Source organism: Seriola lalandi, unplaced genomic scaffold, assembly GCF_002814215.2.
Source record: "Seriola lalandi dorsalis isolate HSWRI2012SDOR001 ecotype SW California unplaced genomic scaffold, Sedor1 jcf7180002054921, whole genome shotgun sequence".
In the NCBI taxonomy this organism is placed as follows: Eukaryota; Metazoa; Chordata; class Actinopteri; order Carangiformes; family Carangidae; genus Seriola; species Seriola lalandi.
Genome location: NW_019525473.1, coordinates 321,754 through 339,059, shown reverse-complemented (window position 1 = coordinate 339,059; position 17,306 = coordinate 321,754). Strand labels below are relative to the sequence as shown.

The 17,306-nt window shown below is 43.8% G+C and overlaps 1 protein-coding gene across 1 annotated transcript in view; it reads left to right on the top strand.

Annotated features, from left to right (window-relative positions):
* The window catches only part of LOC111673569 (E3 ubiquitin-protein ligase NEURL1-like), a 43,704-nt gene that overhangs the window by 15,896 nt on the left and 10,502 nt on the right, over positions 1–17,306 (top strand). Inside the window, exon 4 of the mRNA XM_023431370.2 lies at positions 11,902–12,630. Within this exon, the coding sequence (XP_023287138.1) occupies positions 11,902–12,630 (729 nt within the window). The remainder of the gene's footprint in view (positions 1–11,901; positions 12,631–17,306) is intronic.

Genomic DNA, 17,306 nt, shown 5'->3' with positions numbered 1-17,306 from the left:
GAGCGGTTTCTTCCTGCTTTGCTGTGATAAAGTTTGTCCTCTTAGCAACATATATATTATTGTAGGCTTGTGCTACGGGGAAAACGTGCGGGATATCTGTCACATCTCTGCTTAGGTGCCTGAGGTAGCAGCTGATTATCTGCGTCTGGCCTTGAACTGGACAAATACAATATTACAGTGGGGGGGGGGTGGCAGGATAATCTTTGGGGCGGATTGAAGCTGTCCCCACAGGCTTGAAATCTAAAAAGCCACAAAGGTTGTTTATTATGTATCCATGTCCCGGGTCCTAAGGTCAGCTGTCACTCTCATATGTACTCACACACACACACACACACACACACACATACAGCAGGACTTTACTTGACATCAGGAAGGAGGCTGAGTAACTGAGTAATTCCAGCTGTTGTGAGGTCTGCAGGACTCAGATTGTATGAGTCAGTCACAGTGGAGCTTTAATCAAAAGGGGCCCTCTGTGGGACTTCCCTGAAGGAAAAGAGAATAAAGTCTGATTGCACAGCCTTGAGGCCGCTAACACCTCTCAACCAGGCTGACTCAGAGAGAACGAGTTGGCCAATCTATCTGCCAACCCGAAGACGCAAATCAGCTACACGGTGTCCTGAAAGAGAGGCTAATCTGTGTAGTCCATCAGGAAAACTGCATTTACGTCCTGTGGTGGAAACACTGAAAGAGCCTCTGACATCTGCAGTGTTATGAGAGATTGTCCGCAGGTGATGGATTGAATTACACGGTAGAGAATGAGGTCCCATTGTCCCATCAGAATGCAGTAACATTTGCTGTCACTCTAGATGAGTGGCAGAGCAGCCGTAGGAATGAATGAAAATTTTGAAAATGGCCATTTTTGTCAAGTCACCCGGAAAATAGGATGCTAAAAAAGCTCCTCTTTCTGCTATGCTATTCTTCTGTATATATGGCACCACAATCATCTCCTCTCTTTTATGTAAGCATGCATTGTTTATTTTGCAGGACGAATCACCAGTGATTGCAGAAATGTGCTTTTGGGTAAACATGACAGATGTGGGCTAGGTGAAAGGAAAACTAATCCAGGAAACCAAAGTGCTTCAGTGAGACTGAAACAATGTGTGAAGGTTTGATGGATGAAGGTACGGCAGGCCTGGCTGTCTGTATTTTTTATTTTATTTTTTTTTTTTTGTCTTTCACAAGCCGTGTCAGAAGAGCCAACTTATTCCTGACAGCGGATCATCTCGGGAGGCAGGGTCGCCCTGTTTTGAACCTTTCATAACATGTCAGTGTTGACGAGGCTAAAACAAAGGATGCCATCTCTAATGGAAATAGCATCCCCGGTGTGTTCTCATGACGCTTTCCAGCTGGTTTGTTCGAATGCAGGTGGGAGAGTGGCTTCTACCCCTACATGTGCCCAGAGGTTTCCCTTCACTGACTTTACAGGTATGGGAAAATGGTGATAAAGCACGATTCTTCTAGGTGTCAAAATAAAACGCAGGCCTTGTCTGGGAGCATTTAGCGCCACATATGTCGAAGCCTGATGGCAACAAATCTAAGTCTCTTTCACTGTAACAACACTAATACAAAGGACAGGAAAAGGTGGGGAATTTCAAAATAACTAGTAGGATTATAATATTCAAAATTTAATGAATGGAAAGGGGTGAATGTCTGAGGAGTGGGTTGAGGAAAGAGTGGTGCATGTGAGAGATAATAAAGAGAAGTGGGTTAGCTCAGCCTTCATCAGTGGTGTAATTTAGTTTGCTTTTCCCTTCCCATGTCAGTTGGAAGTGTTGTCTTTTGCCCGTGGCAAGTGGGAGACTAATTAACATGAAAAATGTACTGTAACAAGTTGAACTTACCAAGGGATCACATAAAACGCAGACTTAATTGTATAAGTCCAAAAGTGATCAGATAAACAAACACTTATTAAATGTTTTTAAACGTTTTTTTTTTTTTTTTTTACTCGGGTGTGACACAAAGAAGAATTTAAAAGCTAAGTAACTCTTTTTTTACTTTTGAAATACTTTTGGTGACCGTACTTTCTCACTGTCTGTACTATGCTCTGACTCCAGGGTTAACATGAAGTCATCTGCACTGACCAAAGTATATCACATTTATTGCGTTATTCAGCAAAGAGAGAAATAGAGACAGACAAGGGGTTCCCATGCTTCTGGGAGAAATGATAATTTGATTATTGCGAGCACTTGTCTGGCACTGGTGTTTGACTTGGCGGGACTCGGCCTCCCAGTTAATAGCAGCAATTACGAATCCCGATGCTTCACACAGACCCTCCAACAAAAATACAAAAAGCAGAAAAAACGGTGTAAATCTGACCTTTTTGTGCAAGCTCGGGAACTGAAGTGGGTTTGCTTTTGTAAAAACCTCTAGACATCAAGTGCAGCAAACTTAACAGTGATGTGTTTCTTGGAACGAGTTTGGTTGATGGCTGTTAGTCAGAGAGCTCAAAAGGCGAAGAAGGACAAACCGAATTTGTATGATTTGGCATTTAGAATCAGTTTCATATTACTGTGCCTTTGCCGGATACTCCAGTACACTCATTTCCTCTTCAAAGAGACGGATTAGTTGATATTAGTAAAATAATTCTGTTTTGAACTTTATCAGCAGAGAGTAATTGAACTGATAAATTTGAATGGGGGTAAACTTGAGGTAACTTGTCAAGATCTATGTGGAGTCTCCTGTTTTTGCTCTCATCGCTCAAAAGAAGCGACTTTAGGCGTTCAAAGCTCGACGATCAGTTAAGATCCTGGGAAACACTCGGCCGTGGAGTGCCGCTCGCCTTCTGAAGCAGCGCCAGGAGAATCAACACCACATTTACTGTCCCGTGCTTATACGCATTTAGACCGAGACAGCATGATAACAGGAGTCACAGGGTTTACGAATGTTCCTTTCTGGCTCAGTTCAAGCAAGTGGATTTCCAAAATTAGGCAGCCATGTTTGTCATGTGCTGTGGTTATGCTCATATATAACAGATAATTCCTTTGGTCATATTTCTGGAGTTTTGCCCGTCGTTTCCTATTGGTGATATTAACACTGTACTCATCAAGTGCTGAGATCTGGGAATGATCAACGGTGAGTGAGACAGATCAAAAGGAGCCAGCTGTAAACAAAGCGGAGGTTAGCCAAACGCATTTGGAAAAGAAGACAAGTCAGATGGTAAAAGTGAAACTGTCTGTTGTAAACAGCCCAGGCCAAGTCCCTGACTCAACTCTGACTTCCTGATAATGACTTTTTTGGTCTCATTCACTTTTGGTTTTACCTCCAAATAAGGATGATTAGATTAGAGCAGCAACAATTAGGCGACTGACAGACAATAACTATTTAGATAATGGATTATTCATTTCATTCATTTTTCAAGCTGAACTGCCAAACATCGTCTGGTTCCAGCTTCTGAAATGTGACAGTTTGCTGTTTTTCTTTGTCACTTGTGTTAGTAAACTGAATACTTTTTAGACTCATAGACATTTTGTTAACATTTAATTATCGATTCATTGGGAGAATAATCGGCAGATTAATCAATAATGAACATAATCTTCGGTGTCAGCCCACATTTAGATAATGTGTCTAAACTCTTGGCTTGTTTACAAGCTGTCTGATTGGATTTCATTGAGCCTTTGTTACCAAATCTCAGCAATTACTTTGGTGAAAGCAATGTTATTGAAACTGATAGAAATGATTGCCAGATACATGAAAATTGACACTGACATGTTATTACCTCGTAAAATGGTTTACATGTAAGCCACCATTTGCCTATTTACACATCCAACACACATGTAGCAGTATTAGCATTTACATGGGTCTTTTGCCATCCAGCAATTGTCCAATATTTACTCTTATTTTAGCTCCGGTTTGGTCTCCACCAACTCCACAGGGGAAATATGTGGCTCTTTATCTGCTGAATACTATTCTGTGTTTATGAACTAGTGACTGACTGTCTGCTGGCTGGTGCTGAGCAGGTAATGTTCTGGTGAAAACTGACAAACCTCCTGCTTCCTGCTGTACGCATATTACACAAAGTGATTGGACCCATTGTTAATATGAAAATCTGAAGTAGTACAGCTTTAAGCCTTGTACCAGTTTTCTATAAATATGAATGATTGCACAGGGATTGATGTGCATGTGGTGCGGGTGTCAGTCTTCTCCCAGTAATAAATTAGCCTATTATCACCCTTCCTCCATGCTTGAGCACAAGAATAAAACAGGCGGCTTTAATATAAGAACCTTATCATAGAGGTTATTAACGCTGAGGTGCTGGCATGCTGATTGGCAGAGAAGGGGCGGCACATGTTGAATTATGCCGATGACCTAAGGGACAGGGCTTTTGTGACTTACTGGGTGTTTTGCCTGGCTCTTTGTTATGGCCATGTGTCGCCCTGGGAGCCTGCTGCTCTTTCCAAAAGCCCCGGGTTCAAAGCTGCCCAGCCCGATCAGGGACTAGGGATTGGGCATGTGCCAGGGAATAAAGAACATCCCAAACATCTAGCACAAAGACCCTCTGACTCCATCTCTCTCTTCTACAATCCCTCTCTCACTCGCTCTCGTTTTATATCTCAGTCTCTCAATCACTTGGCCAGTCAGTCTTCGTGTCTTAATCCCCCACGTCAGTCATTGAGATACACGCTGCCTCTTCCTCCCTCAACGAACCTGCGTTGTCTCCCTGCCTCTGTGCTTTATCTCTTCATGGCAAAATCTCCCTGGATATCCATCTATACCTTCTTCCTTCATAGCTGATCCGTACCGACCAGTTCCCTTTACATCTAATGTGCATCTACTCCTTATGTCCTCTTGTCTCCTCTCCTCTTTTCTGCTCTCCTCTCCTCTCTTCTCCTCTCCTTTTCAAATCACAATAAGAGCTCTCTTTACATTTTCCCCTCCTAGCTCCAGCTCTCTCTTCACCTTTGCTGACATCAGATGAAACACTCCAGAGAGTATGGATAAAGATAAGCCCTGTGAGATAGAATGTGTGCGTGAGAGAGAGTAAATCCACCCCCCCACCCCTTCTCCAACACTGGCTCAAACCCCTGGCACGTTCCATCTGCTCAGGCTAGCAAAGCCACTAAGCCAGCCTCTCCCTCTATCCACCCCACCCCCCCCATGCGCCGCATTAGCTAACCTGCTTTGTGGCTGTTCCCTAATCAAAAACATTTACAGCGTGAGCCAAAGCCTACGTGGGCCAAAATAGACACGGTGCCATTCTCCCTCCCATTACCTGCCACTCTTGTCCACCTATTTACGCTGGATTAGCCCAACAGGTGCTTAATTATTCTAATCGAAAAATGCTTAAAGGAGGAACTGAGAAAACAACGCTGGCCAAATGGGTTTGAGTCTTTTTAAAAAGTCCAATGAAAGACCTGACCCATAACTTTCACACTCCCCCTCCCCCGCATGAATTAATTAATGGCTCAGCCCAACAGGTGCTACATTTGGTTTGAAATTCAATCAAAATGAGGAATCAGGTGATGAATGCCCCTCCTCAGCCCCTCCAGGCTCACAGTGTCAGCAGCTGCATCTTCCATGGCCCCATTACAAGAGAAGCAAACACACACAGAAACACACACACACACACACACACACACTGTTTGACGCTGCTGTCAAAGTGCAAAATTCTGGCCCTGGCCAATGGGAGAGAGCATCTGTGAGTGGCGGATTTTGAAAGGGACCAATAGGACAAAGGGACTGTATCAACTAAAAACGCAGGTGCACCACGATTAGCGGGCAGCAGCTGGTGAGGTCACAAACGGGCACACGCAGACACACACATACACACTGAGTGCACAAACACACACAAGGCAAGCTTTTTTTTTTCAAATGCACAGTAAATGTTCTGCGCTCCTTTCATTCCTCTTTCTGTCCTCCAAGCGAACAACAAGCATTAGGAGCACATACAGTACAGCTACGGCTCCGTCTCACCAGCCTTTGATGAATAAAGAAGCGAAAAGAAGAATACATGGCGCACAAGCCAATATAGGTTTGAAATGACTCCTCTTTGAAAAGTGAGAGAGGCAGAGGAAGAGGGAGAGGATATAAAAAGGAACATAAACCCTGAGAGAAGCTTTTTTGAAAATAGCTGATAAAAGACTATATTTTTTAGAGGAATCAATTTACCGTGTGTATGAGTTTGTGTTCACACATTTTGCGTTTGAGTTACAGTCAGAGTGACAGAGAGAGAGAGAGAGAGAGAGGAAGATGATTCGCGGCTTTTTGGAAGCCTCCGCCGACTCCTTTCAACATAAATCCAGCATTGTCACAGGCAGCCATCCTTTCCTTCCCGGCTTTACCTCTCCTCTCTGTTCTCACTCCATCCGCTGTTATCCCCCCCAGACATGTCATCATCCTCCAGTCCTCCCTTCATGTCCCGGAGGTCTTGCAACAAAGTCGGCCCCAACGTAATCCAATTTTGGATGGAGTGATGGGCAGCAGAGAAATGGCCGGCTCTGGAAGACACACACACACACACACACACACAATTTCATTTGGTGATGTCATTCAAACCCCTCAATAATTCAGAACAAGTGGGCCGCCGACAGCTTGGCATCACTATCAGTTTGTGGTTGAGCAGTTAGCATGACTGCTCCTCACTCCATGGCCAAAGGAAAAGCCTTCCCCAGTCATCTGAGAGCAGAATTTGGGGCTTGAGCCACATTAAGGTTTCTCTGCTCCATTAAAGGCCTCCCTTCAGCAAATGGCTCTCTGTCTGAGGAAATGCCATAAAGTCCGGAAATGGACTACATGGCAGATTGGGCCGTTCGTTTGCAACTTAGTCTCATTTCCGCGGCCTGTCCCCGAAGTTCTGGTTGAGGTTTTTCGTGCAGGCCGAGAGTCCATCAGGTGGAATTGATACCAGAGCAAATAGTAGATGAAATCCGAGCTGGCATGCTAGTCATCCTCAGCTATAGCCCCGGGGACTCGCAGTTAACCGGTGCATTCTTCTGAGCAGAGAGGTGTTTAATGGTTGATTAGCAGTCTCCGGGAGCTGCCTCGTGCACCAAAGGCACTGTCCTCTCCATTTTTATGCCTCTCTGAAAAATCAATTAGCACAATTACAGGGCCTAAGTTCCATTAAACATTAATCACAAAGTGTCACGCTGTGGGTTAGCAGCTAACATTAATTGATGGCTGACACCACTTTGAGGCAGCGGCGATACTATCTGAGCTTTACAGTGTACACGGGCTCATCAGACAGCATTGCACTGATGATGCAGAAAATCAGACATGTCACTCTCAGGGGATCAAACAGTGAGGAGATTGCTGTCGTCTCCAGTTCAGATCAACACATTCGCACCATGGTACTTGATGTCAGCCGCTGCCTTTGTAAATGACTAAGGTCTACAACTTCATAGAGGTGGATTTAGTTAAGATGTGGAACTGGATCTTTGATCATGGAATGACTTTTTGATCTTGACACCTTTTGAGTAACGCAGCTTCATACTGTTTTGGTACCGAACAAAATGTATTTCGTTATTTTATTATTTTTCCATCAGTTCAGTTTGGCAGGCGGCTCTAAAAACTGCAATACCAATGAACTTTGGTTGCAGTTGCTATGAAGTTTTGTTGTTGCTCTTGGCAGCTGTGCTATATTTGTGGAATGCGCGGGGGGGGGGGCTGTACTGCAGCCAACCACCAGGGCAATCGAGATGTTATGGCTTCACTTTTGGGGAGTTGTGATGTCATCCATTTTTGTATACAGTCGTTGTTCAGGACCTCATGACATCACCGTTGAGCTACAACAGTTAAACAGGCTTGAAACTTTAATTTGAGAACTAGAACTACTTTTTTGCACAATTGCTCATCTTTTATTTTGCTTTACTTTTAATTTATGACCATCCAAGTCTCCAGTAACCGCAACTGGCAGTTACCTATCATTGTCAGTGCAGTAAATGAATGAGACTTTTATTTATGAATCCCCGGTCACGCAAATTAACTTTGACTTCGCAACCCAGGGAACAACAGAGAAACCTTGCCTGGAACATGGGGTCAGATTTGTAGACCTGTTAATTTATTTTTTTATAAAGATAGTTCTTTAGTCCTGATTTACATTTTTAAAACTTTATTAAAAATATTTTGAGACAATTTATGAAGGCAGAACTTGTATAACGTGAGAAGAAGTATTGCATCGACTCCAGTATTGATTATACCCTTGTTAAGACACTAATCTTACTGCTATCTTTTCAGTTTACCACTATTAATTAGCAACGCAATCCAGTTAGACCTATATTGAGGAACAAAATATACGTCACACCATTCCTGTTTCAGCCAGCAAACTGTCTGCTTACTTTAGGGCTGTCTCGAATCTATCTTCCTTTGGCTTGTGTCCTTTTCAGCTGTGGGAGGGCATCATAAGAGGCTTGGCTGCTCTGTTGTCACTGCTGCAGTTTGCAGTTAGCAGCGAGCAGCCTGTCCCACAGCCTTGGTAATTGAAGCTAAGAGGTTTATCTGGAGTCAGGCTCCCAGGTCGTGGTCAGATAGAGGGGCCTATAGCTGACCAGGACTGGAGAAACTCTCCAGAGACAGTCAGCGGCTGGTCGCTGTCTTTCATCCTCCACCTCTTCATTTGACTGAGGAGGGTCTCTCAGTATCTTCAAAACCTCTCGTGTGGGGGAGGGGGAGAAGAGGTCATCGTCGCTTTCTATTCTGTCTCTCCTTTCCTACGTCTCCCACTCCTGCAAATACACGTGAGTACGTCACACAAACCCAGCCAAACACCAGCCCACACAGTACAGGGGTCTCTCTCAGGACGCCAGGCTAATTTTACCCCCACCACCAGACCGGGGGAGGGGGGGCACATTTAGAGGTGTTATTTTGAGCAGCCGTGTCGAAGCGTAGGATGACACTGTAAGCAACCTGAGGGCAGCTTATCAGAGGTGGAGTCATTTGTGTATTTGTGTGCATGTGACCACCACTCTTGCTATTGAAGACATGCACAGACAATAATGGCTCTGTAGAGTGATACTCTACTATGGCTTACAAGGAGTACAACCAACACACACTCATAGACTTACACACATATACATTTCCACCGATTAACAGTATTTATTTAAAGCAGCTATTTGTAAGTTTTGCATGGTAGCTACATGTTAGCATTAACAGCTTTTACTTACCAGTCTTGCCAACAGCTTCGGCCATCGTCGCGTTCACAATAGAAGAGGTTAGAATACGTCCTCTGAGCATAAGTATTTCTTCAGGTCAGACTTGATGCTACAGTAATTGAGCTGGAGCTAGCTGGTTAGCCTGCTAACTTAAGTCGCAGTAAAGGTCAACGAGTAAAGGAAGCGAGTTTGCTGCTGACTTATGAGTAGCTCCTTTAAATTTAATTTCAGGAAATGAATTTGTTCTCTTTCCCCTCTATCATTCTGTTTAATTCAATTAAATTCCATCCAGTATGCTCTATGTGCGTAAGTATGAGGTAAAAAATGTTGCCCAAACATGAAGGTTAATACAATTCAAAAATGAGATGAGAAAAAAGAGAATAATTGATAAAAAAAAGAACAAGAAAATGGCAAAAGAAAACAGTAAACAGATGTTTTGTGTGTGTGTATAATAGGCTATGTCTAAATAATGATGACACATTCAGTGATGCTGCGTCCCTCAGTTTGTGACATGCAGTCACATACAGTGTTGTGCAGCTAAGTTTGCTGCACGTCCCTCTCCTGATAGAATATGTTGCTTTTCACTGTCACCTAGCTGTGTGAAGTCTGGGATTAACAAAGTATTCCACTCTGGTATTTATTATATTTGTCACATTTTAGGATGAAGTGCATCTTTGTCTCTACCTCAGCTGTTGTGCTGTGACCACAGACTCTTTTCTCTGTTGGTAGCTAGGAGTTCTTGTGTGTGGGCCTTTCTCTGTGGTTAGACTCAAGTCTGTATCTGGTCTGGATCTGTCTCTGCTTTGTGTCTCTGACAGCAAAGAGATACTTTGCCAGTTTATGTTCATGGTTGACAGCCAGATAGCAATTAAGTTTGATTTGAGTTTTGATTTAATTCATCCAATGTTCCAGATAGGCATCTTTTGTTAATTTAATAATCTGGTTTAGTCTGATTAGCAGTTGGAAAGCAGAGCGGGTCTGAGGTGGAACAGTATCGGGTGTTGATCAGTAGGTCTCAGGACCAGCTCACAGAAGGAACTATTTTAGAGGTTCAATTCTTTGATTTGTAGTGCCTGAAATCTCTGTGTTTTTTGGGGGATCAATTTGAGATGTATGTATGTTTTTTAATGTTAATAATCAGTTGTTTGGCGTAGTGGTGGCGTAGTGGTCTAAGCAGGCGCCCCATGTGTAGAGGCTACAGTCCTCGCTGCAGTCGGCCCCGGCTCGAGTCCTGCATCGGACGGCCTTTGCTGCATGTCATTCCCCCTCTCTCTGCCTCCCCATTTCCTGTCTCTCTTTACTATCCTGTCCAATAAAGGCACAAAAGCCCAAAAAAATATACTTTAAAAAATAAATAAATTTTTAAAAAATCATTAGTGGCTAACAGCCTGGTTCTGCTCTGAATGCACTGGTCGGTGGGAGATCTGGACTTCTTTCAGGAGACAGTTCTTAAAATGTTTACTTGCCCTTTACTGTGGCCTTGTGTTCCGTAAGGAAGGCCACCATCTGGGTATTGATAATGCTGCAAAAACCCTTCTCCAGATTACTGCTCACATAGATGAGGTCTAATTTATCACCACTCTTATGTATTGGGGAAATGAAGAATGAGATTGAACTGAAGCCGGCCCTGTCTCAGCTCAGGGCGGCTGTGTTTCATCATCTCTGTCCTGATGCTGTCAGGTCCACATTTTTGTGGTGTTTTCTAATTCTGTATTTTCATGGTAATTAGGTCATCACTGGAGTTCTTGTTATTTTTGATTGTTGATACAAGGATACGTTTTGTTGGATGAAATTTGCTCATATAGTTTTTCAAAATGATTTTTATAGGGCCAGGTTTACTTGTTTATCTCTCCCAGAACTGATTTTGACTAATGCACTCCTCATTTTCCCTTAGATCCTGATCATGATGTTGTTTTGCCGTATTATCGGTTTGTATTTTCTCAGTGTTTCAACATAGTTTTGTCTGCACAGAGAGAAATGAAGCGATGAGTGGATGTCCAAAGATGTAGCTGTTTCCAACAGGATCCACTGAGTCAGGATCACATCCTGTTCTGGCATTAAAATCTCCCATAAACAGGACGTCACCCTGGGCCTGATAAAGTCCGTTTTTCTGTTGTTGCTTTTCAAACTGTTGTTAATTATTTTCAGATGAGACGATGAGTCGTCTTTATACCACACAATAACCCAACCTCAATCTCTACCATGGCGTATGGGGCTGTAGTTCTGCTCCAGGTTTCTACCTGTTAAACTGAAGTTTTTCATTTCCAACTGTTGCCGAGTGCTTGCTCATGGGGGAACGCTGGGTCTCTGTAAATAATATTATAGAGAGTACGGTCCTGACATGATCTAAATGCAAAGTGCCCTGAGATCAATTTTGCTATTTTTGGCGCTATATAAATAACACTGAGTTGACTTGAATTAACTGACGCCACACAGCATTTTCCACCTGTATAAACCAAGATGTTTCAGCTCTGTGCAGACATGGAAGCAACCCACTACTTTCTTTAATTCCTTTATCTTAAAACACTCTTCCTGACACCCGTTTGCCGCAGCGTTGAGTAATTAGAACTACCTAACTTGTGCATCTGAAGATAAATTGCTCTCTCGTTTATATCATTATCTTGCTGTCAGACCAGCTGCACATTCAGCCCCTCTTAGAACTGTGTGCTCACAATTGGGATTCAGTTGAGTGTAAACGTCATCGTCACAGGCTTCAGGCAAATTGCTAATCAAAGCAAAACAGAGTAAGACCACTATTAACTGCTGTTCTCGCTCCGTCTCAACCTCACCTCCTCTTCTCTCCCTCCCTTTCCAGGCAGTGAGATTGTTCCTCCCGACTGCCTGCGCCCACGCTCCTTCACCACAGTGCGCTCCTCCTCCCTGCGGCGCGAAGCGGACGACTCCCGCCTGTCCGTCAGCCTGTGCGACCTCAACCTGCAGCAGGAGGATGGAGGCAACGCTCACAATCACTCCCACCGCCACACCCTCCACCTGGCCACAGCCTCCTCCTCCTCCACCTGCCCCATTCCCCAGAACTCCCTCAACTCCCAGCAGTCCTCTCTCCTGCCGTCCGCCCTCGAGAGTGACCTCCACTTCCACCAGCTGCGAGGCGCCCACATTAAGACGCTGGATGAGCAGACGGTGGCACGATCTGAGCACGCACGCGAAGAGCGCACATTGGTCTTCACCAACCGGCCCCTGCGCATCGGAGAGACCGTCTTCATCAAAGTCACAAAATCCAGCCCGGCACGCTCAGGCTCCTTGTCCTACGGCGTGACGTCCTGCGACCCAGCAGTGCTGCGCCCCAGCGACTTGCCCTATAATCCAGAGGCTCTGGTGGACAGGAAGGAGTTTTGGGCGGTGTGTCGGGTGCCCACGCCTCTCCAGAGCAGTGACATCCTGGGCTTTTTGGTCAACCAGGAAGGGGAGGTCATCCTCAGCCACAACGGCACCAACGTGGGCATGCAGGTGTGTGTGGACAACTCCCGCCCACTCTGGATGTTCTTTGGTCTTCATGGGGCTGTGACTCAGCTGAGGATTCTGGGTAAGTAAGCATGTGAAAACCATTTGAAAGACGACCTAAAAGGTAACTCAAGCAACTTAATACCATACAGTTCAGAACACATGAGAGTCTCATTTGAAAAGAATGGTCAATCTTGACCATTGATTTTTAATAAAAGTCCAAAATGCTGGATCCTGTACTAACCATAATGCAACTCACTGACCGCAGTTTGCCAGGCTTTCTGTTAGAGCCAAACAGATAAAATGACCAATATCAGCCAGTATTAGCTTATTGCAGATATATTGGCATATCTCGATGGTTATAACAATACATTTATGGTTAATATTTATCATAAATATTTAAACTTCAAACTCAAATAACCAGTATATGTTAGGGTTTACGCCCCTGAGATACCCTGACAACATCATCAGGGGTCATTTTCTCAGACTTCAGAGGAGAGTCACAGAAAAACATTTTACAACAGTTTTCAGAGGCTAAGTGGCAGTCGTTCTGACGAGTAAATTGACCTTCATGTGTAAAATTGGCTGAGTGGCCCTTTAAACTTTGAGGAAACTAATTTGCATCAGGACTGTTTGGAACAACAATCAGAACAGGCAGCCCACTCATTTATTTCACAGCAGTGAAAGTGCTCCCGCAAAAAAAAAAAAACAAGGTCATCCAGCAAAACCAAAACGCTGAAGACGACTCAGGTTGTGACTCAGGTAGTGGAGCGGGTTGGCTGCTGAGTCCTGGGTTGTGTGAGGAAAACCCATGTCAATTCGCTTATACGAATGGTGATCCACTCTGGAGGACAGGAACTCAGCACTTAGATATGTAACCTAAACATTAAAGATTAACATTAAAGATTTCTAAGCCGTATATACACATTCAATACATTACACACATACACAAGTTTATATACGTTATAATGTAGTTGTGAGCGGATTTTTATCTTTATTAATGTTTATGTCAACAGCTCCTCCTACGGGTGCCCATTATGTGGAGGCTGCTGTAGACAGATACTATGCAGCTGTAAGACTAAATACCATGAGATATGAGGTATGAGTGGAGACAAATACTGCACTTTAATAAAAACCTAAAATGTCAATATATCTACTTCAAACTATAATATAAATAAGTATTTATTAGATGTTTATATATAGTTTATAAATGCAATGGAAGATTATCAGGTGGAACAGTCTCAAAAAAGCGTAACAACTAATGTCTGACACAGATTAACAGTGTTGTTTATAATATATAACACATCCAAAGGAATATGACGGACATGATTATTTTCTTCTACGTTCTATAGTAGTAAAAACCTGACCTCACACTTCACGGACATGATTTTATCTGCCTCCTGTAAGTGGAGTAATGACAATAGCAATAAGTAATTCCTTCCTTGACCACATGCTTTCCTATTTGAAGGAGTAATTTATTGTTGGATACAACCATCCTTTCAGCTCGGTGATGAGCCCAGGGTCAGGAACTTACACGGCAGGGTAATGATCTTCATTTGGCTGCGTACAACACTGGTGAGAGCTCTGACCTCTGTGCTTAATTCACCTACTCCCTGGGGTTGAAATCTATTTGTGCTAAGTGTTCAATGCTCTGACAGTATGCCAGTTTTAGGCAAACCACATCTTCCCCTTTTTTTTTTTTTGGAAATGACAGCCACAGTCATGACCAGAGCCAAAGGGTCAAGAGGAAGAAAGTGAAAGAGCACTTTGTTATTTTGTTTGGAACAGATACCCAGAGGCAGGAGGCATGTACACACATTCATAAGATTAGCAAGAAAAGTAGATGCTCTGTCACGACACGCTAAGATGAAAAACAGGAAGCGAGCAGGCAGAGGTGGAGACAGGCTGAGAGGCTGTGACCTGCACGCAGCAGGGACGACATGACGTCTCCGCGGGGTGGACACTTTGCCGAACGGCGGTGCGCCAGGACACCTGAGGTTTGTTTACCCTTTTCTAAATGCTGATAATGATAGGGGAGCAGGAAAGATGATGTGTGGCAGTTCTGGCACTGCACTTCATTTTAGCCCTGCCAAACATATTGCCTTCCGACAATGTGCAGGCAGCTGTGGAGGGGCTGCACTTAAGAGTATGAATAGTGGAAGACAGCTCTGCAAGTGGCTGTCTTCATGAATGCCATTCTGACTGGCATTCGCTCCCACGTGTGTCAAAGAAAGTTGGCGAAATCCCATTTAAAAGAAAGGACACACAAATGTACACGTACAGACAAGATGTTATTAAAACTGTCATTTTTGAAAACAAGCTATTATTCTACATTCACTCAGGTACAGCAAAGGCTTGGCAGTAAAAAAGGCACCATCTTTGTCACCTGCATAATGCAGCAGTAAAAGTTTTCTTATGTTAACACAGCAGTTAAGAGGCATAACAGGCAAAACAGCAGCAGCCTTTCAAAGGTGTCACAAGTGTTTGTCCGTGGAGGAAGGAGCATCTATAAATACATCCTGCTTTTCTTTGGTGACAGCAGCGGAAAAAGGAAGCTCAGGTTAAAAGAGGTTAAAGGGGAAACAACCTCAGCTGTGACCAGACACGCAAGAGAGAGAGAGAGATTTAATATGACGCTTCTACCTGTCGCTTATCAAAAGACGTGAAATCTAAAGTTAGCCTTAAACTCCGCTCTTACCATTCATATATCCCTCAAGTGACCTTTCCGCCTGTCAGACTTTGGGCTCACCACGCGTGGAATAATGTTGTCCTCTGATAGCTTGACCCACTTAACATCAACCGACAACAAAGTAACCATGACAGCCATGTCGATACAAATCACAGTGAGCCTCAATAAAGCTCTGACGTGTTGATAGAGGGCGTCGGTGATCAGGTCAGGAAAAGCTAAAAAAAGGCAGAAATTCAGCTCTCGTGGACTTTTTACCTCTTTGACTTCAGATTGGCAGTAGTTGTTATTCATGTTTCCCAAAGTGCAAAAGCACAAAGTCTTGATGGTACAGTAAGCAGATCCTATGTTATCACTTACTTTACCATTAAATTACATTTTGGCTTGGCAGCTGTGCAGAACAGACCGCCCGGGGTCTCTAGGTGCATTTCTAACGATCATTTACCGAAACCAGAGAACCTTGGCGGCACAACAAAACAGGAATAGCAGAACAATGAAACAGGTCTGAGGCACATCTCCTTATCAGAGCAGATCTCGGAATTCCCACCGAGGTGTGAATCATCTTTACATTCCAGCTGCTTCGAATTAGGAAGCACCTCTTATCTCACTGTTGCAACTCTTGATCTATTGCTTTGTGCTGGCTGGAGAGCAATTTAGCTTTCAATTAAGCTGAACTTGAGCCGTGCCTTCAACTCGGAGTGAGGGATGTTAAACTTGAAAGGCTGGCTCTCCCACTGGGCTCATGCTCGACAGGATGGCAAGATAAAGCAGTCATCACAGAGGCCTCTCACTACAAACAAAGCATGAAGTAATGGGCCTTTCTAATGGGAACAGGCATGCTCAAACAAACACGTCAGGGCGGCTCAGGTCAGCCAGGAGTGCTTGTGCGTAGATGTAAAACTACATTGAGATGGTTTTATTAGAAATATATCTTCTAATGGATCAACACTTCTAATAAAACACAAGGGGAAAGTACAAATATGGGACCTTTTAATGTATTTAAAGTTAGCATGCTATGTTAGCATTAATCTCAATATACAGGTGAAGCAGACAGAAAACTGCTGATTAGTTTATTACCTTGAACTAAAGGAGAAGTGTATGGTTATAATTTGGACCACTTAATCCTCCATTGATTTTAGATCACTAGTTTGTGGTCGTGACCTAAAGTAAAAGTGCTCAATTATCATTTTGACCTTTCAGTGACACTGACAGGAGATTTTTAGGATTTGGATCCATGCCGCTGTCACTCCAACACCACACAGTGTTGGAGTGACAGTCTGACTGACTGAATGACCAGCTGTGATCACTAGATGACCAGTCGTGTGGCCGAAATGCTCCCTATACTGAATGTGGGCGGTTTACCCGGACATTCACAGACACTGACAGAATCACTGCTCTCTAAGATATTTCATTCCAAGACATGTCACCTACACTTTAACCCACTGTGATACATCCACTCACAGACTGCATGACACCACAGTATTTTTGTCTATTGTCCTAATATCTCTTATTAGTGTGATAATATGAAAAAGCAACAACAGAAAAGAGACCAGCTGACACTTGAACTTCGAAAGAGAGATATCGAGGGGACCTTGTGCTTCACGGCGTGGAAGTAGGACACCCATCCAGTGACCCACTTTGCATGTATTATGGATTCCATTAAAATGTCAGCGCGCTCATGCTCAAGTGAAGCGTCTCACCGCCCACATCCTCAGACACTGCAGCTGCCACGCTCCTCTCTCCTCCTCTTCTCATCTTCTCTCATCTCAGCTCTTCTCTTCTCTTTGTTTCTGCTCCCCTAATTATCACACATGTATTACTGCTGCAGTGTCTGACACACAACCACACACGCTGACATTCATACAAGCCCACATGCACGCACACACACACACACACACACACACACACACACAGGTGCACTAGTCATCTGCAATAAGTATTAAGGGTAGCATACAATGACATGATCGTATCTCTGTGCTATATAGTAATAATTGCCTATTCTCTCTCATGTGCATGCTCCACTTCACTTTCCCTGGGTCTGTCTGTTCAGAACTGTGCGTGTGTGTGTGTGT